This window comes from Artibeus jamaicensis, unplaced genomic scaffold (assembly GCF_021234435.1).
Source record: "Artibeus jamaicensis isolate MK-2021 breed Jamaican fruit bat unplaced genomic scaffold, CSHL_Jam_final scaffold_847, whole genome shotgun sequence".
In the NCBI taxonomy this organism is placed as follows: Eukaryota; Metazoa; Chordata; class Mammalia; order Chiroptera; family Phyllostomidae; genus Artibeus; species Artibeus jamaicensis.
The window spans coordinates 8386439-8408921 of NW_026522057.1; the positions used below are offsets into that span (position 1 = coordinate 8386439).

Here is a 22483-nt window from a genome sequence, read left to right on the forward strand (position 1 = left end):
AACATGAAGACCATGGAAACTCACAGTTCAAGACATATGGCCATGCTTCAACATGAACAAACAAACAAGCAAACGAACCCCACCGACCCCCAAAAGCTCACCTTGGAACTTGACCTCAGTCTGCATCTCACTTCTGCACATTTAAGTGCAGTGCTCTGAGCACCCTTTTCTGCAGAAGAATTTCAAGCAGTTGAGCTCTGATATAATTGGTGATTTATTCTGTCCAGTTCAGCACATCTCAATCAAACTAACGGGCTGACTACAGTCTGCCTAGCTAATTATGGTAGCTCCCTGTACCACACTTTCTGGTATTATATTTTTCAGAGCATGCCCTTAGTGCTATTGTAACACATACTTCTCTCACTTAACTGTATGAACTTGGGCATCATTGCTGACTTTTCTTGAAACCTTCTATGCCAGTGTAATTACTGGACAGACTGGCATTAAAGTGATTCTCTTCACTTTGTCATACTTTTCAACTGGCACATACAGTTAAAAAAAACAAAACCACCACAAACCCATCGGCATTTGTAAGCTAGTACTTCTTTAGCATTAGTCCCAAGATTCTTCGAGAACACAAACTATGTTGTTAGCGCTGTACAGTCTGGGGACATGTGCTTGGGAGACTAGAATGGGGAGTATAGTACTATATGTAATACGTATGTAGTAATATGTGTAATATGTAATAGAAGGGACTAGACTTAATTCTCTGATGTTCTGGAGAACATAAATAGGGTAAAAGGAAATTATGAAGGAACAAGTTTTTAATAATTTAGTCTGAACTGCTTCAAAGTAGTTATTTCCCCCCAGGTAAGGAGCCCATCCTCAAAGGCATTCCTGCGAGGCCTCACCTCGCACTTTGAGTCCAGTGGCGGCAAGAGAAATGCCAGTGCTGGTGAGGCAGAGAGAGTGCTGGGGACTGTGGGGACCGCCTGCCCCACCCAAAGGGGGCGACACTGCTGAGTCTCCCCTGATGGTAGTAGCCACGAGGGAGGAATAATGTGAAGTTTCGGAATCTCCTCATTTTCAAGTAAAGACACAGCCTGGGTTTTTGTGAGATCTTCTCCAGTAACTTCAGTTATACGGTGATGATATACCTACAGATACACAGGTGTGACCGTTGAGATGAGAGCCGGTTCCCGAAGCTTTAGTCGAGTGTTTTCTTATTATACCTGGGCTGTTCTGTCCACTTCTAGGCCTGTGAAATGTGAAGGGCTCGTCTCAGTCTTTTTTTCTACTTTTTAAAATAATTTAAATTAATATTTTACCTATGCATTTCTAAACAGAGGGGAAGGGAGGGAGGAGAGGGAGAGGAACATTAAAGTGGTTGCCTCTCATGTGCCCCCCACTGGGGACCTGGCCTGCAACCCCAGCATGTGTCCCAACTGGGAACTGCACTAGCGACCCTTTGGTTTGCAGGCCAGCACTCACTCCACTGAGCCACACCAGCCAGGGCTTTTTTTCTAATTGTTCTTAAATTCCTTTACAGCCTCACTTCTTGCCTCCCTTTCTTTCCTCTCCATCCAATCTCTTCTATTTAAGGAAACACGGAGTTGGGGGGGCCAACCTCTTTAAAACCCGAGCTCCGTCCACACGCCCAGCGTTATTAGGTGCTTTCCCTATATTATCTCATTTCGTGTCCCAACAACCCTACTGTTACCTTATTACGGCAGGGCCAACTGAGACTCAGAAGCGTCAGGAACTTGTTGTCCGCGTGTCACACAAAGCAGGCTTGAGTCCAGAACTTCATGCATCTTGAAACCTGAATTCCTTCCCCTGTATCACGCTGGTTCCCTTTCCCTAAGGGCTGGAATGATGGTCACACAATAGAAAGTCTGAAGCAAAGCCTTTCTTTTTATTGCAATTATTAGGGAGAATTACACATCAAACTGAAGCTAAGCAACATTAAAACCATTAACTGTTTTTAAAAATCAAGGATCAAAAACAAATACAACATAGAACCTTTCCAATATGCAGAATGGCAATAAAATAAAAATAAAAAACAGGAGAGGTTCTGTCACAGGACATTATGGTGACAGTTTGGCTCAGAAAGAATTACGAGAATTTCTTTAATAAAATACTGTGACTGAAATGCGTAAAAAGTGGCTTCTTCAAGCTTCTCAATCTCAACCTTCCATTTTTTGTAGTAATTTTTGGGACAATAAACTAACTGAAAGTAGAAAATTTACTACCAAACTTTAAATACCGAAAAAACCCCACCAACTTTTGTTGAAAAACTTTATTTCCCTTCTGCTCATCGTAATTACATATAGTTTCCAAGGAATTAAAATGGGATTCAAACCCAACGCCCCCAAGTGCACAGTGACAGGACCGAGCATTTGGTATTTCTAATTATACAGCGATCACAAAGATGACACAGACTTCCCCCACTCCCACTGTATTTCCTCTTAATTAAACGTGCCGGTCAAGTTCAGTGTAATTCAACATCTTATCTGGTCCTATACCAACTCGGACTCACCCCATTGTTTTAACTGATGCTACTGCGTAACTAAATGTTGACAAAGGAAGGCATATAAGCATTCGAAATTCTACACTCCTTGAATTACTACAAGAAACTGTTCTTGTGGGAAGCCAACCCAAAACCTAAGGCCAGGTGTGAGACAGGAGAGGGAAGATGAGGAAGGAGGTCGGAGACTCCCATCATTTTACCATGCTGAAACCTGGTAACAGGAGAAATATTTGGCAAGAACAGTTAGTGTGGAAAAGGCAGATGGAAAAACAAGTTACTCTGAGTTTATGTGACAATTCGGCTTCAAAACATACTGATATCGATCCCCCCCAAATAGTTCACTTCTGCAATACAAATAGGCACACACGGTCAAGATGGTTAAAAAGTAAAATTTAAAAGGCTCTTTGTCCACCTGTAGGGTGTGTGCAGGTGGCCCGCCCTCCCTGCAGGCCCTGTATTTACGTTACTTTTCAGAAGAGCCCCTTTAAAAAGAGGGCTCTGTCTTCCTCTGCCACTGGGGTTTTAAAAAAGCAGCACTTATCAAAAGTGGGAGCCGTTAGCAAGGCGTTCGGGGTGCACATCTGTGTGTCGTATCGATGCTCTCTAGACTGAGGGGTCGGACTACACTGGAATGGTTGGTTCCCTTACAATTTTAGTCCCCGAAACACTACAGAAACATGTTATTTTTCTCTATATAAACTTATACAGTACACAGAGTGTTATAAACATCAAATATGTACACACACACACACACACACCCCACTGCTTCCCACAGCCTGTGGATGCATCCATGAACTAGTCCACAAGAATGATACAGTAATAATACTTTTGTGGGTCTATAACTGAAGAGAAACATTAAAGCTACCGCTTACAGCAAAAACTGTTTAAAAGTAGTCCTGATGTAACAATGTTCTCAGCTGTCTCACTCAGCAAGGTGGACTTTATTTTCCAAACAGGAAACTTCTCAACTTCTCACTCCCAGTACTTGCACTTCTCATTACCCTACAGAATTACGACAGACAGCATCTACTTCAGTGATGAGCTGGAAGAGCCCCGCTGCCCTCGACAAGGGGAGGCCAGCGTCTATGAGACACGAAATAAATGTTGAATGCATCCATACCCTGTGTACCTAAAATGCATTCTTTTTTTCTGAAAAACAATCCAAAACTTGTTTGTTGCAACAAGGAATTGCTTACATGACCTTTGGTGATGTGTCCATTGTTATTTCCTAGAAAAACGAGCCCTTCCCCTGGGGGAAGTGGGTAGGTCCCCAAAATGTAAGGTTCTGCCAACCATCCAAAAAGATAACTGGGTCAGACCCTAACAGGCTGCCCGACACCACCTGCAGGTGTTGAAAACTGAATGAAAATGAAGAAAAAAAACCCCTTTCACTCTATTTTAACTTTTACAGCTACATGGTGACTAGAAAGCAAGGTTGAACGCTGCAAATTGATGAGTGAAATAAGCACACTTTCCTTCTTAAAACCTAATGCCCTACTCCAAAACAAGGTACCAAAAATCTGCCAAGAAACAAAGGGATAACTATGAGGTTGTACAACAGCCTCTGGCGCCAGTGTGCAGCAAAAATGCCCAGAGGGAAAAGGCAAAGTTAGTATGTGATTATCTAATGGTTTCACCGCATAAATCCACCTCAAAATACAATGGCAGCTGCCACAGCACCGCTCAATGGAGCTTGGCTTTTGAAGTTATACCTTTGCCAAGGGTTATTACAAAGAAAATCCAGCCAGTGTGCTGAATTATCTGGCAGGGGAGAAAACAGAACAGGGTATGTTTGTCAGTGAACGGCATATCACAGGAAGGCCTAAGTTTCTCTTATACCTGTTTAATGAAATGATCTATGGTAATTAAAGTTACTTTCATAGAGGCCAACTGTGAACAAACCCTTCATGCAACAAGATTATACAGTATTAGCTTGAAACTTCTGAACAGCTTTTGCTTTGGAGAAGTCAAGCATTGACGCAAACACCCTGTCCTTACAGCAGCTTTGCGAGGTAGGTGAGGGACGGTATTGTCACTACCATGTTACAAGGAGAATCTAGGCACAGAGAGATTAGGAAGTTGCCTAACGACACAGCGAATTAGTGGCAGAGCTCTGACTAAACTCCAAGTCTCTGCCTCAAGTTGTAGAGCCCTTTCTCAGTCTTCAAAGGCAACAAGTTCTTAACAGTCTTCATCCAGTTGTGATCTTTTAAAAGGTCCTGCAATTTGAAAATACCTTGAAATGCTTTGTTCTTTACAGCTCAGGGTTACCTAGGAAATGAGCTTAAAAATTTTTTTATTATGGAATTTTGCACACACCAAGAGGGATATGTGAGGGATTATCTGTTTGGCTGAAGTCGGAATAAATCAATATGTAAATTAAGAGGAAAGAATAGAATATGAGGATCTCTGTTGCAGAAGGTTGAAACAGTACTCCCGAGAACAACTCTCTTTTATCACTTTGCTACAACATCCTATTTCAGATTATGTTTTCTGTCAACACCATCACTCTAAAGCTAGCCAAAAATTCTACGGCCGGACATCATACCTGCAGTATTAACGCCTCAGTCTTCACCCCTTCACCAAGTTAGGGTTTCCTTCCATCTGCATTAACTGAAGTTACATTCTAAGGATTCTTATTACACCCTTTTTCTTTTATCCTTCCCCCTTTATTTTTAACTGTGTGTGTGCGCGTGTGGGGGGGGGGGGGGTTGGGACTTGCAGGATTCATAAATGGCATAAAGAGATTACTTTACAAAACAGGATGGCCTGCAAGTGAGTAAGAGAAAGGTGAGTGAAAGGAAAAACTTCAGACCCGCACATAAAAAAGTGCTCAGTCTCCCAATCGAGCTGTAACTTGTGGCCTTTGAGCCTCTTTCCCCAAGTATTAAGACTTTATTTACTCCTAGTAGAATTCTATATAAACTGCTTCTAAATCCCTTTTTTCTTTTTTTTGCAGGAGAAAGGGGTTATAGCCTGGGCTAAGTAAGAAATGAGAAATGTCTTGCAAAACTTTTAAAGAATCTTACAGGGACAAACTATGAGAGATTTCAGTTAGTGCTTGCTAAACCTGGCTTTGAATGAGGAAAAGAGCTCATGCACATTTGCAGGGCCATCATTAATACTCTGAGATCAATCACTTTCTGTGAAACTGGGAGAGTTTGCAACTAACAACCACTGGAGAGCCAAGTCTGTTGCTACCACAAACCAAAGCTTCTTGCTAAGCTCCCTGGGACCAGACTGAATTCATTAACCTGTTTGAACTGCACACAAGAGGCAAAATCCCTCCTTCATTACGGCCTATCAGGGTTTTCCCTAAACCTTTCACCAAAAACATTTTTGTTACAGGAAATACTGCCTGGCCTGGAAGTGCTCTGCTCCGTGGATTCTATGTAAAGGGACAAGATGGAGATGCCATGTTGATAGCAACGTCTATTTAAGGATAAATACTTCATTTCTTTGTTGTAACTCAGAAGTGACTTCTAAGACTTGTCCGATTTAATGAGAATAGATGCAGCTTTAGTTGTGGGACAACAGACACAGAGGCACTCTTCTTAGGTCTCTTCTCAAATAGCCTTTACAATGTGCCTGTGAGAACTGGACAAATATGAAGTAATTGTAATGTTTCTATTCAAAGATCCTAGTAGAGAAACCTTTTCCCCATTTCCCTCCTCACTACATATGCTCACAATCCAACTAGTTTATTTCTTTTCTTTTCTAACATTTTACTTATTTATTTTTAGAGAAAAGAGAAGGGAGGAAGAAAGAGAGGAAGAGAAACATCAATGTGTGGTTATGTCTCATGCAGCCCCCACCAGGGGGCCTGGCCCACAACCCAGGCATGTGCCCTGACTAGGAATCAAACTGGCGACCCTTTGGTTCTCAGGCCTGTTCTCAATCCACCGAACTACATCAGCCAGGGCCCACTATTTTCTTTCTTTACGAAGACCTCCTGTTTTCATAGGTTCCTATAATAAAGATAGTCACAACTGCCACATCTTTCTAGAAAGTCTTTCATTTGTGCTGAAAATAATATTAAAGGGCCAAATTACGGGGTTTGTTTGTCCTTCCAACTAAAGCTACAAAGTGAATAAAGATGGAAAAATTTAGGCATTAAATACCAGAGTAATCTTCCTCTGTGGAACAGCCTCTTAAATTTAAAACAAAAATGGACTGTATGCACATCTATAATAAAACAAAAATTTCATTTGTATGGAAAAAAAAAAGTGAGAAAAAGCGAAGTTCCAATGACCGACCCTCCCGTCTGTTTTCTACTCACAGAGGACCGTTCCGACAGTTCTCTTTGGGGGTGGACTGTCAGTGATGCACAAACGCTTCCTTCTGAGGAGGCGGACGACAAGTGTGAGCAAGTCACCCCACAGTTCACCACAGGAGCTCAGTCCTGAGGCCACGTACCTTATTTACGGAGCCAAACAGTTAAAAGAGCAAAATAAGCTCTAGGTGTCAGGTTGCTATGAGCTTTCAGAAGAAAAAATAAATAGAGGACTATTTGTTGTACTCGAGGCTGCTTTAAAAATGTTGGTCTACAATTATATGCCTGTTATCCTAGGACGATGCTGAAACATAATGAATAAAAACTACTGAAGTTACAAACACGGTCACTATCCTTAAGAGGGGGGCATATATGTGTAACAAAGACATATCTGACTGCTTGAAACATATTTAGCTTTTATTTAGTAGCAACAAATTGCTATAATCAGAGCACCAATCTTCCACTGTGCTGGATGGACCAGTGAAGGAAGTAGCTCTGATTACTGTATAAAACTACCGTAACTGGCAACAATGCAAAAAGAAACAATATGGCTAATGCGTATATGAAATCTCATGCTGACTCACTTGAAGTTGCAAAATTTTACATAATATAAAAATAACATTTTCCCAATTACTTAAAACTTTCTCATTTACCCCCTTCTCAGTGGAAGAATAGAGAATAATACAGTAAAATGCCATACACTGAGCCCTGATCATTTAGAATTTAAAACTCTGAGGATGGGGTAATATTTATCTTCTGATCTCTTAAAGAAAAAAAAAAAGGCTTACCAAGCAAATTCAGTGTAAAAATACAGTGGAAATATTTTACCTGCTTAACTCACTTGTTTTTTTCATGTACCTTTATAAAAAGTTAGTTGCCAATATAAATAAGCTTGATCTGTTCACTACGAAAGTGGAGTGACCATATATGCTTGAAATTAATAGTCTGTGATAATGTTTTTCACTTTCCATTAATTCACATTCATCAATTATGATTACTTTAACTTTTAGTTTTTTTAATTAAAGATTTTTATTTATTTATTTTTAGAGAGGGGAAGGGATCCGGGAGGCAGAGAGGGCGAGAAACACTAATGTGCTCGAGAAACACGGACTGGTTGCCTCTTACACACCCCAACAGGCCAGCAACCCAGGCATGTGTCCTGACTGGTAATTGAACTGGTGACCTTTTGATTCACAGGCCAGTGCTCCATCCACTGAGCCACACCAGCCAGGGCACTTTGTTAAATTTTTAATTAACTGAAACAATATATTAATTGGTCTTTATCCTTAGCTCCCCATGTCACTTAAAACTCTGTTTCTTCACTGATGCTCAGGGTTGAATCAACTTTAAAGCATGTTAGGGAAAAGGGCAGGGTAACAAGTCTTCCATATATAATTATGGGGGGGAAAATCCCATTTCAAAGTCAATTATCAGTGACTTCTGGATTGTTTGCTATTTGTTTTCCAGGCCTATGAAAATGGTATCATAATCCTAATGCTGGAAGATATAACCATTTAAGCGGTTTCAAAGCAGCTGAAGTTAAAAAGAAATGTAACACTTATTTATTTGACAAGTTGCCCCCAAACTGCAGATCAGGTCAAGTAAATCCAATGTTAGTGTCAGTTTGCTACTTAAGGGAAAGAAATCTAAATTATAGAAAAGACCCACCTCCTCTCCACATTTAGAAATCTGTCTAAAGACTGTTTTTAATGCCCACTATATAAACAACATTAAATATTCTAAGTGTTAAAATAGTGTTAATGGTTTATTGGTAAAAATCCAAATTCTAAACTTTGTAGAATTAGTAGTTTTGGATGGTGTATTAACATTCCACCTTATTCTTTGCTAATATTACAAAGAAAGAGGAAAAGCTAGAAATATCTATAAAAATAAAATACCTTAAAACCAACATCTAAGCAAAATATAAAAGTTGCACACAAATTGCCAATAAATATAAACATCACAATAGAAAAACTAATATTAAAAAAATGAAAAAGTTTAATGTGCATTGACATTTGCGAACATAGTACACTCCAAACAGACAATATAATTTTACTATCATTATTACATAATGCAGCATAGAAGGTTACTGAGGTGTGGTGTTTTTTTGTTTTTAGTCTACTCTTTTTTCGAAGAATGCTTGCCAAATTCACAAGCAAGAACTGGTTAGGTGATCATTTACTGCTATTTACTGTCTCCTAGCTCAGGGGGAAACTGCTTTCTGTAGAAAAGGAAATTTCTAATAAGTATGAATGGTCCTGCTATTACCCCTCCTTTTGCTTACTTCCTCCAAAGCCCGTTTTGCATGTTCTGTATCTAATGAGCTGATCACAGCCTTTCAGAGGTGCTGTCATCATTTTGCATAGTTCCCCCATGCAAGGAAAAAAGAGAGTAACTGAAAATATTTTGGGTTCCTAAACAAGAAAAATTCCCTAAATACAGAGACATTATCATTCTCTTAAACTGATCTCCACAATGACTCGGCTCCTCCTTTGCAAGCAGCCTTTTAAAAAAATTATTTAGAAAAGGTGGCCAATAGGTATTTATAAAAGGGCCAGTCTGCACTGGGGGACAAAACGGACAGGGAGCCTACGACATGTAACTCCTTTTCCCCTGGGCACCTACTGCTTCACCCACACTCTTGTTAAAAAGTTAAAGCAAATTTGCTGTTTTATGTATCTTCGAGATTAATTTCAACACAGCTGGGAACTGAAAGCATTAAAAGTTTTGTTTCCAAACTTACAAAATACATTTGGTGAGCATCAGCCTGGATATGTTGCTGAATAAAAGCTTTATTTCACTCCCTTGGACCAGATTTAGGAAAACAACATTATTTATATGAAACTGTCATACTCTTGGAGTTCTAGAATAATTTATTTTTTAAAGTTTTAGCTTCATGCTATTTGAAAAATAAAAATCTTTAGCACCATCTTCTGAAAAGGCACTTTCTAAGAACCTCCTTGTGTCACAAAAAAGATTTAGAAACTTAACTCAGAGACCAACCCATGGAATATCCTTTCTTTACTGAGACCCTAGATACACTAGATGTTGGTTACCTCGGACATTGATTTCAAAAAGAAATGAGACCAATGGCTGGATATATGACTGGACAGAATCTTCATGTTGTAACACTATTCGTTACCTGATACTTCAACTGATTTCTCATTGATAAATCTCAATCCTCCATGTTAAATTTATTATCTATCTTTAATTTGAATGAGAATCTTTAGCTTCCACACTTTAAAAGCAAAAGATTCTTGAGGCTCAATCAACAATGTAAAAACCTAGAGCACTATCTTTGATGGATAAAGAAAAAATAAAATTCAACTAGTAGTAGATAATATTAGTACAAGCCTTGACATGGTATTTTAGTTAAATTATTTTGACTGACATGGGAAATTATAAACTGAAATGTACCATTTTTAAAAGTAGAAAGAAGTCTAAATATTTTCATATATATATATATATATATATATATATATAAAGAGAGAAAGAGAGAGACAGAGAGAGAAGGAGGAGGAAGGAGGAGGAGAGGGAAGGGAACGGAAAAGGGAAGGGAAGGAGGAGTAAAAGGGAGAGATTTTACTCCTCCTGGGAATCAGCTTAAATTTCACTAAAAACAGTGTCATTTCTAACACTGCCATTGATCAAGAATGTTCCTAGTATAAGCAGGAATTAAAAAAAAAAAACACAAGAATTTTTGGAGAAAATTCTCACTTTCATATTTCTGTAGTACTGATTTTACCACGTTTTCTTTGCTTATTTTTTGACTCCTGCAGAACCACGAAAGTGCTTTCTATCATCAAATGGGAGAGAAATGAAAATAAAGACGGACTCCAGAGTCAGAGTCACACTACCCTCCTTTGCATAAAGTGTCCCAACTATTATGACTGCAGCTATAACATACCCATGAATTCTCAAAAGGAATGAAAAGGATTACAACTATATAGGGATAAAAAAGCCAAAATAAAGATGCCAGGCCAATGAAGCTTGACTAATAACTCATAAAAGATAATTTTTTTAAAAAGGAGAAAGCTTTTTATAAAACAAGAAACAGACTGAAGGAGGAATGAAGAAAAATAAAGAAAGATATAAAAGTTAATTTAAATAGCAGGTTACTGTTGGGGGCAAACCATCTTTAAAAGTATTCAACAGGAGAACATAAAATGATGAGTTAAGCAAATATTAAATCAGGTTTTATGATACTGAATAAAAGTTATGCAGAGCTGTCAGTTAAGCCTGTTGGCAAAATATTAGCATCAAATTTGAAGTAGCAAGATTACAACATACTCTAGCTAAAACCAAGTGGCTGCTTTGTCCATTTCATAAAATCACCACTCCTGGTAAATTCAGGTTAGCCTCCGAAAACACCCACCAAATTCCTTGAACAAGGGTCTCTATTTCCTGGCCTATAATCCATTTAATTACTTCAGATGTATTAGTGGCACTCTGAGTGTTCACCTTTTTCTTAAACACCAAGAACCTCTGCCAGCCACTTCTACTGAATGGCAAGTCAGCTTGTACTTCCCCAGATGCACTGGAAGTCTTTCACGACCAAGTCTGTCACGAGCTCTATCATACTAAAATCCGTTTTAGTACAAATATATAAGTAAACATAGGCAGTAGTGGGCCATCAGAGAACCTCGTTGGGAACACTAGTATAGAACTTCAGAAGGCTGGGAGTCCCTGTGCTAGAAGGTGGAGATGAATCTCCACCATGTGCTTCCAAAACACCCAGCACTTTCCTACTAGAATTCCTTCCAGACTCTCTTTTAGGAGGAGAAATAAATTAACAGGTTACAAACAGGAAGATTTCCATAGAAGAATATTTTTTTCTGAGAAACTTGTTAAAGGTAAAATATATATATATTTTAGTTTTATTTATTGATCTTTAGAGAGAGAGAGAGAGAGAGAGAGAGGGAGGAAGGGAGGGAAACACTGACTGGCCGTCCCACGCATCCGCGCACTCACTGGTGGGTTTCCTGAGCACGCCCCACTGAGGATCAAACCTGCAACCCTGGTACATCAGGACAACACTCCAACCAACTGAGCTACTGGCCAGGGCAAAAGATAAAATATTAAGAAATAAAGGACATCTTTACTTCCATGAAAATATGCCAAAACCAGTACTGAGGAGGCTGAGGTACCTTTTTTCCAAAACTGCTAAAAGTAAAACTCCATATTTCTAAAACAAATAAACACTATCCTGGTATTACATTGAAACTAAAATCACAGCACCCTTGTTACCTTGGTATTTCATGTTCTTAATTATTATTTAGGGAAAAAAGAGGGGGTTCTAACACTAGCCTTGAATCCTGCTCATCTTATTGTCTGGTGCAGTAACGGTCAGACTCTACTTAAATAAATATAGCAGCTACAGTATTATAAATGTATGGTCCTTAATGCCAGTAACTTGAGACTATAATATAATAACATGTATCAGCACTTTACACAGACTCATTTGCTAGCCAGGATATACATTAAACTCCCCAACTCTTCTTTGCATGAACACCAATTATACCAGTTGCTGGAACTGACATTTTAGAGTCACTCTGATACTGTACATCACAGACAACAGCAGACCAAAACTTAGCCTTCACTGTATAGTTAGTGAGCGAGGGCAGCACAGAAAGGTTGCTGTTGAGTTTCATGGCCATTACATTCAGGACGATCTTTTTAGAAAATAATAATGATCAGGATTCTACACCAGATGTGCAATAATTAAAACAAAATTCAAAAAGTACTTGCCTCTTACTCTTTTACCTTAAAATTCTAAGTACAATGTTTCTTCTAAATAAGTGTGACACACTAATTCATTTGTAAGCAAAATAGAAATATACTCTACATACTCTTTCAAGTTAACCAACCTTAAACTAATTACGTTGAAACTGTAAGTAAGAAACCCTAAAAAAGAACTCACTTCAAAGGTAAAGCTTTATATTTAAAAAAATATTTTTTTCCTTTGTAAAAGTACATTTAAATTATGGGCTGCACTCTAGTGCATGTGACACTAAATAACTGAAAAAAAAAATCAGGTAAAGCAGCCAACAGGGAAAGGGTACCTACGGTCCCTCAGCACTAGAGTTTCCCACGTGCACCCGCGTAACTCGCTCTGATAAAGGCAGACGTCTCACTCACACTGAGCAAGCACACAGCAAACAAGTTTTTACCATCTAGAACACACAATTATCTTCCCTTGCCCACGTTGCTGACTACTATATTCAGTGAATTTTCAATGTAAAAAAACATACATGCTTTATAGGATTTTTCAGAGGAAAAGGGGGCAGGGTTGGGAGAAAAAATGTATATACTGTACTATACAAATATCACCTCATGTAAAGAGCTTTGAAACAGTGTTGTAAATTGCATTTCGGACACTTCAGTATAATAAACATACAAAATACAGTACTTTCTTAGTTTTCTGAGAGAGGGACAAAAGATTTCGTAATCTTTTGGATTTCATAAACTGTTGGAGGACATGGGCTCAGATTTTAGGCTCAAAAGACAGTGACTGGCAGTAAGAGTGGGTTACAGGTGAGAGCGAAGCTGCAGAGCTAACACATCCGTTTTCGTGAACAGATGACACTCGGAAAGGTTAAGGACAATGCCCCCGGAAACAACCTGTAGTAGTCATACTCTGAAGCAGTGCAAAAGAATAGTAAGATGCAATTTTCGTGAGTTACAAAGTACAAAGTTCCCCTGAATCCAATGTTACTGGTGAACTTGGTTTTGACAGCTTTATAGTAGTTTTTAGCATCTTAAAGTGAAATCCATCAAACAAAATTTTGCAAAACTTTCCCCCACATTTCAGTGATCAAAGTTCTAATTTCCTTTTGTCACCATAACCCTAATTTTAAAAGGAAAGTTATACCGGTGGTAAATTGGCAGAAATATTTTTTAAAATATCACATTTTCCTGATTCATTTTAATAAATGAAATTGGGCATCTAATCAGTATGATTCTTCCATAAACATGATTTATTTTCAAAGAATTTAAATATCTTCTAAATTTTAACCTATTCATGATCATTGAAGTCAAAATTCAACTTTAGTTTTAATATTCAAGCTCAGACTTGCTTTAGATTTGAAAATAAAAAAACCTTTCCTTCTGAAACGCAGGCTGCCTCACTCTGCTCTTTTCACACCGCGGAGGCACCTGCTCTAACACTGTCTGGGGCAGAGGCGTCAGCCTCTGAGGCGCAGCTTTCCTCCCAAACGGCTTATTGCACGAGAAGAGAGCGAAAACAGGTCATCAGTTCTTAAAATAAACAGGATTATATTTCTATAAAAGATGCTGCCAATACAGTTCTATAATCATGAAAGCACTACTCTAATAAATATAAAAGAAAAAGAAGCTATACTTCAAAATACATACATATATATTTATATATACACACGCATATATATAAAAATATATATATATGAAAATCACATTAAGGTATGAGAGGCAGCAAGTAAACTAGCAAAAAAAAAGTTAACTCGAACAACTCCTACTTTCTCTCCCTCCAATTTCAGAGGTCTCAACCCTGCAGAGTTCTAATCATTACAAATATTTACCCTTAAAAAAAAATCCTTTAAGGGATTTCCATGTATAACCCATAGAAACAGAAGGCTTTAGAGTACATATCACTTACAGAGAGAAAGAGTTATACGTTCTGACAAGGTTTTCTATTTGTAGCAGCTTTTAACAAACTCACTAAAGAAAAAATAGGTTACTACTGCTTATGCACACCTTGCACGAGTGGCGAATGTAAATTCAGAGCAGGAAGTGGCAGATGCAGACTCTCTCTCTCACACACACACACACACACACAACTGCTTCTTAAGAAAGCAATATCAAGAGTGGAGGACTTCATATTGTGTATGAGACAAGAGAGAGGAGTGGGTGTGCAAAATAAAAGTCTACTTTGCCATGCTCCGTATTCAATGAATCAGATACACGGACATCTGAATGTCACTGGTAGCGTTAAGGAAAAACAACGCAGGTGATGAGGCAGGGGAGGTAGAGTGAGAAACGAAAGTGGTGGTGAGAGGACAATAAAAGGGAAAGGAATTTCCCAGTGGAATGAACTATAAAATATACACAAAGAACATTTATATCTGTTATCCATGTAGATCCAGATATATATGTATATGAAGTATACATGTATACACTTAAAGTATACACAGATACTTTTTACAAGAATACACGAATGCACATTAATTTTTTTGCACACAGAATTATGAACAATCACTGATTATTCATGTAGGTGTGTTTTTTAAAAATCATCATTTACCTTTTCTTTACTTTTTTTGCAAAGGTAGTTGTGCTGCCAAGCAACTTGAGGTAAAGGCATTAAAAGGGCCAGACTACAGAAAGTGAGAACAAAACAACGGCGATACTGCCCACAGGAGCCCGCACAGAGAAGCAGCTGGCTGGTTTCATGTTGCATAATGGTGCTGTGTCCCTTGATGAAGTAAACAATCTTCCTTGTATCAGCATAAAAATCAGACCCTGGTCCCCACAGTGTTGGTTTCTGTATGGCTGGAGGCATCTCCACTCAACAGACTCCATGGAAACATACATTGTATGTCAATTCATCTTTCAGTTCTTCCTCTCAGAGAATACTCTCGGATTTTTTAAGCAAAGTACATTGTGCGTAAGGTATCTTGGTGAATCTGTACGGCCTTGGCGAGAGCTTGTGGATCGCGTCCATTGCTCTGTCCTGAAACGTGACTTCCTTCAGCACTGTAAGAGAATTGGCAATGAACACACAAACAAACTCTATCTGATGTCATAAAAAAAAAGAAAAACATTATTTATTGTAGAAAATTCCCAATTTTTAAAAAAAACCAGAGGCAGGTATAATTCTCTCCTACATGTCTATCACCCAGCTTCAGTAATTAACTCAGGCCAATTTTACTTCTCTCGCCTGCCCAGGATTATTTAGAAGCAAATCCAAGATATCCTATAATTTTGTTGGTATATACCCCTTTAATGATCAATAATCTCTCCCTTGAGTTAATTGGTAGAGCAAGTGAACTATGTCATTCTACCACTAACGAGCCTAGACTGCACATTTTAATGGGAAGCCTTATTTTGAGCAGTTCTGACTATCACTGCTCTTCATACGGATCACTGACTCTTCTAATAGCTCACGCAACTTCAATCATAAATGGCACCTCTAAGCTTATGATAAACAGAGAAGCACATACTTACATGGAGACAAAGAAATTTCCCAAGAAAATCCTAAGATGCAGGCCATATGTGAGTTTGGGTAAAAATCTGTTTTGTTATGCTTCTATATTACCTGTCATGTTCCTTGTCTACGAGATGATATCTGGCTCTGAATGCTACCAGGTGAGCATAATACGCTGGTGCAGGTATAGAAACAGAACGTGTACAGCGCACATAAGTGTGGCAGAGCTGGTACGTTAGCAGCTGAAGTTCATCTGCAGTAAAGCAGTTATCATCCCATAAAACATGATAGTGTGAAGGACGGCTGGTACCCTACAGAGAAGGCAATGACATACTCTGTTGATTTCTAAACTTCTAAATAAATATTCAGCTCAGACTAAGTTATATAAAAAACCAGCTTTGCACATTAGCAAAACATATTCTAATTTAATAATCAATTAAAAAAACATGTAGTTGATTCTGGGTATACATCCAAAAAAAGTAAAAGCAGGGACCTGAACAGATATCTGCACAGCTATGTTCAAAGCAGCATTATTCACAACAGTCAAAAGGTGGAGCAAACCAAGTGTCCATTGATAGGGAAATGAATAAACAACCCATTATATGTACGTGGTATATACATACAAGGGAATATTACTCAGGAAGAAAGGTCTGATACATACTATAACATGGATTAAACTTGATGACATTAGGATAAATGAAATAAATTAGTTACAAAAAGACAATATTATATGATTCACTGATCTAAGGTACCTGGGTACCTGTAGTAGTCAAATTCATAGAGATAGAAGGTAGAACGGTGGGGCTGGGGCGTTAATGTTTAACGGAGACAGAGTGTTGGGAAAGATGAAAAAATTCATAAGATAGATGGGGATATGGCTGCATAACAGTGTGAATGCACTTAATGTACACTTAAAAAACGATTACAACGGTAAGTTGTGTGTTATGTATATTTTACCACAATAAAAACACCAAAACACTTACTTGAGCTCCTGTGTATTAGTTACACTGTTAGGTAACAGGGGCTTCAAGAAAAACAAAGTCAAAGATTTCCTGTTTTGTTTTTATTGATTGACTGACTGATAGAGGGGAGGGGAGGGAGAAAGAGAAGGAGAGAAACATCAATGTGTGGTTGCCTCTCACATGCCCCCAGTTGGGGACCTGGCCCACAACCCAGGCATGTGCCCTGACTGGGAATCAAACTAGTGACCCTTTGGTTTGCAGGCCAGCACTCAACCACTGAACCACACCGGCCAGGGTCTGTTTTTTTTAAAAAGAAAATTTATAGAGGCCTAAGAGACAGAACATCTACAATTATAAAATAACTCATAAGTGGTCATAACACTGCTGGATCTTAACCTGTAAGAGACCACCAAGGGCAGTAATTGTAGGGTGAGCCTTGGCTCTTCATCAAGTGGGGAAGGAGTGAGATTTGGCCTTTTTAGGGACGTTGGGTGAAGAGACACCAGAGAGAAGGAACCACCTTAACCAAAGCACAGGGGGCATAATTTTTCATGGTGTATCTGGGGAATGATGGCTAACAGACCAGTATGAACAAAGTATGGTGCATGATGGGAAAAAGATGAAGTTGAAAAGAAAATTTGGATCAGACTGAACAACATATTTAGGAATTTGGGCTTTCACCTGTAGGTGGCAGAGAAAATACCACACTTTTTTTTTTTTTTTACAGGAGAGCTTTTAGGTAATGATGAGATCGAGGTTTTCTAAAAATAACATCAGCAATAATGGGAAGATGGATTAGAAATAGGAAGGGACTGAAAGCAAAGGAAGCAATTAAGGAGGCTGTTGCACTGATTCTGGTGTGAGATGATGAAGGTGTGAACTAAGGAAATGGCAGTGGCGAAGGAGTCAAGGAGAAAGATTAGCTTGTACTTTAACAATATCTGTTCGTTAGACCCTGTGCAAGATTTTGGGGATAAAATTCAAATTATTATCAAATCCACCTCCTCTAAATTATGTTCTCCCCGAAAGAATGCCTATAGAATATACTGTCCATTCACACACATTCAATATTTACTAAACACTCACTATATGCCGTGTCCTGTATCAAGGTGCCAGCCACACAGTAATGAATAAGACACACATTCCAGAGATGAGACAGGTAACATAGAAATAAAACCATCAGAAACTGGGCTATAAAGAGAATTAAAGTTTTTGGTTAAATACACTAGGGATATATTCCTGTCTTGAAGATGCATTTGCATTATCAGTGGTAATTTAAAAAAAAAATCTTGTTTAACCAGTGTTTTCAAAATTTATTTGAACAGAGAAGCTTTTTTTTTTCTCGTCTGTGGTATTTATTTAAAAGTCATAGCAGTGGTGTTCCTTGGGATACATGGAGGGAAACGCTAGCCTCAAACATGTACTCTGATAACATAGGTATTATTTATCTCTAGAAGGTCCTCTTAACTTCATTTTTAACTACTCCCCATGAAAATGCACAACACTGATTGTAATGAGGAGCAGTTGTAAGAACACAGGTAAGTAAGTGGGACAGTAATTTTAAAAGCTGTTAGAGTAAAGCTGGGGTTAGTGTATGTGAAATGCGTAGATATAAAGCTTTAAGATACACAGCTGTACAGTAAAGTATATCTTCCTGAAATATCTATTTTAATCAATGGTGAGTAGCCTAAAACAGTTTTGGGCTCCATTCTCTCTGCTGCTGGGAAGTTTAAGCAGCACTGAATTAAATAGAAATAAGACCCTTTCAAAGTAAGAAAGGGAAAGAAATTTATTTATTGAAAGTTTCATCTAATTTCACGTAGAAACAATCTGGAATGCAGAGAAGGGTATTTCTACTCCTTTTTCTGACATTAAAAAAAGGTATACATATTAATAGAAGTTCCTGAATTAAAACATTTCACCCAAGTGTTGGCTTACCTGTATTCCCGCATGGCTACAGAGGTAAAAATCAAACTCGTATGGGTGTGTAATGTCTGTATCAACTGTTGTTCCAGCTGGAATATTGCCACTTCTTCCAACCTGGATTTATTTGGTCAAAATTTAAACAAGACAAATGTAAAAAATGTGTCTGAAAGCACTTTTAAAAATGTATAAATATATAGGCTGATCCCACAATTCACTGATTTCAGCTTGAAATATTACTTAAGCAGGCATTAAGAGCAGATCTTATTCTAGTCCTGGTTACTATTCTTAAAGTGTTGCTGAAAGTGAGAGATGATGAACAAAAAGAGTTATTAGTTTCTACCATATACTCAGCTGGTAGCTGATTCCGGTATGGGGGGAAGACTTAAAAAAATTTTTTTCAAGTTACTTTAAGTACTCCAATTCATGGTACTTGTGCATAGCAACTACTCGTGAGTGTGTAATTTATGAAAATTAACATTTTCCTTGCAGAACACTGTATTTTTATAGAAAGAATGCGGACCATAACATCAACAACAGTCATCATTTGTTAGCCACTTTTGTCAGGGACCTTACATACATTATTTCTAATCCTGATAGTTCTGCAAATTAGATTTTATTCACATTTGTTTGGGGAAACTAAGACTAGGGAATATAAAGTAGTTTGCCCACTAGCAGACAATGAAGGGCAGACCTGAGAGTCAAACACAGAAATAACTGCAAAGGCCCGGTTCCTTTTATTTTATACTAGCAGTTTCAACATATTGTAAGGAAACAGACACCATGATTTTCTCTTGAGTAGGTATGTGAATGAAATGGTTCAAAATAATGAACAGGCTCCTGATAAAACACTTTAAAATACATACAAATTTGTCTGGAAAAAGTCCAGCCACTGTTGACGTGATGAGAATGGTTTGAGTGACCTCAATGTAACCTGGTAGCCCAGGAGAGTGGACTGGAATGCGCATGTGTGAACAATGACGACTTCACTGTACTAGTCAGTGGGGGTGGTAGATGCTGTTGAGTGAGCATGTGTACTGTCTGGCCATCACACTGAAAATGACTGAGAGTAGAGCAACAAATCTGCACCAGATTTTGTGTTAAGCTTGAACATTCCTCTGCAGAAACTATGTGGGTGACTCAGAAGGCTGCCGCTATGGGCAACAGGTGATTGCAGCTTCATCACAACAATGGGCCTCATGCATCACGCCTCATGTCTTGCACAGTTTTCTGGCAAAATATCCAATCCCCCAGGTGACTCAGCCCCACCTACAGCCCAGATTTGGCGCCCTGCGACTTCTGACTTTTCCAAAAACTAAAATCACCTTTGACAGAAAAGGGATTTCAGACCGTTAATGAAATTCAGGAAAATATGACAGGGCAGCTGATGGTCACTGGGAGAACTGTGTGAGTTCCCAAGGTGCCTACTTTGAAGGGGACTGAGGTGTCACTGTCCTACGTACAATGTTTCTTGTATCTTCTTTGATAAATGTCTGTATTATTCACAGTGCATGGCTGGATACTTTCTGGATACACCTCAGATACCTCCATCCCCTTCCTAATTATAAAAAGATATACATTAAAAATATAGAAAAAAATTCTGTGAATTTTTAAGAAATCACTGTTTAAAAATTAGTTTGTAAGAATTTCCACTAATCGCTCTAGAAAGCTCCTAGCTTTAAAAAAAATAAATTTTTATAAGATATATATTTTTAATTTTCTTTTAAATTTTATTTATTTATCTTTAGAGGGGAAGGGAAGGAGAGAAGGAGAGAAATATCAATGTATGGTTGCCTCTCATGTGTCCCCTGCTGGAAGCTGGCCTGCAACCCAGGCATGTGCCCTGACTGGGAATCGAACCGCGATCCTCTGGTTCACAGGCCCACATTCAATCCACTGAGCTACACCAGCCAGGGCCTAATTTTTGTAAGATATTTTAAAAAGAGAATGTACCTTTCTTCTTTTAACATTTAAGGACATTATGAATAGAAAGAAAAAAATCTAAAACTGAGTTTCTTCACAACAACAGAATGGATGGAATCTGGAACATTTAGATGTTACCATGAATTCTAGAAAGTTAAAAAATTTTAAATATTAACCTATCTTGATGACTCTATACTCATAATCTGCGTTGTTGAACTCTGCTAGCACACAAGAGAAACTTGGCTCTGCAAACCAGGTTAGGTAAGGCTGGCTGATGCTCGCACGACAAGAGATGCACCATTACCCTTTCTGTCCTATCAGCGCAGAATAACCGAGTGTGATGTCTCTTCTGAACCACGATGTAGGTTATTCCAGGTTGATAGTCTTTTTCCAAACTGATGCAGGCTTCTCGAATTGCTAGTAGTTCATAATATAATACCTAGAGTAGATGAAATGGAAAGATTTGATCTAGTCAACCATTCTCTTACACATACTTCAAAGTAAGACAATTATTTAGTTTCAGTACTACTTTCTTTTTTTAAAAAATATTTTATTTACTTATTTTTTAGAGAGGGGGAGGGAGAGAGAAAGACAGGGAGAGAAACCTCATAGTGTGGTTGCCTCTCGAGCATCCCACACCAGGGACCTGGCCCACACCCCAGGCGTGTGCCCTGACTGGAAATCGAACCAGCGACCCTTTGGTTAACAGTCTGGCACTTAATCCACTGAGTGACACCAGCCAGAGCTCAGTGTTTCTTTTTAAAAAATTATTTATTTTTAGAGAGAGGGGAAGGGATGAAGAAAGGGAGAGAAACATCGATGTATGAGAGAAAAATCTAACAGCTGCTTCTCATAACCCCAACAGGGGATCAGGCCTGCAACCCAGGGATGTGCCCTGACTGGGAGGTGAACCGATGACCTTTCAGTTTGTGGTATGACACCCAACCCACTGAGACACACCAATCAGAGTAGTCTCAGTATTTCTTAATCTCATCTGTTTCATCTTAACTATGGTCAGAGAACAGTCTTAGTAATCAAGGATGGTCTCTGCAATCTAGGCTTACAAAGCCATAGTAAACATCTTAGAAGAGAAATCTCTAAGGAAGCAACAATAGTGACTTTAGGAACTCTCAACTTAATTAAGGCTTCTAACTTCAGAACTAAACACCACATTATAAACACAGTATCTGATTTAACCATAGTATGATGAGATCCCAGGAAACCAACCTGCCTAAACTGTCCCTCTGAAACACCGTCCCGATAGAAGATGATGCGAGTGGGTTTGAACCGAGTTGACTTATAAAATTGAATGAGCAGTTCTCGGACCATGGAGGCCAAGTCCTGGATGACCTCCTGGCGGGGCCTCTGAACTCTGACTGTGGCACAGTACCTGCTTGGGTGGGCATCCATACTGCCTACCACCTAAGTTGGAAAAGTAGAGAAAAAGAAAAATGAAGATTATCAAAACTACATAGATATGCACTTACTGCAATAAACAAAACTGAAATAAAGTACATGGATTTCATTTAGATTTATATTTTATTTTAACCTCACAATTTGCCACTGTTCATTTGGGGAGTAATAAAAAATAGATCATTCCCACTGAAAAACAAAATAAAAGGCCCAGTACAGGATCAAAAATTATTTTCCTGTAAGAAGGCTGCACTTCCCATTTAACAATTAATTCTAATTTTTGGATGTTGCTAGTAGACCTAATGATTAGCAAGGGTGGAAAAGAGACAAAAGATGTACAT

The 22483-nt window shown here is 38.5% G+C and overlaps 1 protein-coding gene across 7 annotated transcripts in view; it reads right to left on the reverse strand.

The window, feature by feature from the left end:
- Nucleotides 1-1836: 1836 nt before the first annotated feature.
- The window catches only part of AGO3 (argonaute RISC catalytic component 3), a 122204-nt gene continuing 101557 nt past the window's right edge, over nt 1837-22483 (reverse strand). For all 7 annotated transcript variants that reach the window (XM_053660093.1, XM_053660094.1, XM_053660097.1 and 4 more), the window contains 5 exons: nt 21957-22151; nt 21034-21168; nt 18822-18923; nt 16033-16232; nt 1837-15470 (listed from right to left, as the gene is read on the reverse strand). In XM_053660093.1, coding sequence (XP_053516068.1) covers nt 15362-15470; nt 16033-16232; nt 18822-18923; nt 21034-21168; nt 21957-22151 — 741 coding nt within the window. In that variant the 3' untranslated portion in view covers nt 1837-15361. The remainder of the gene's footprint in view (nt 15471-16032; nt 16233-18821; nt 18924-21033; nt 21169-21956; nt 22152-22483) is intronic.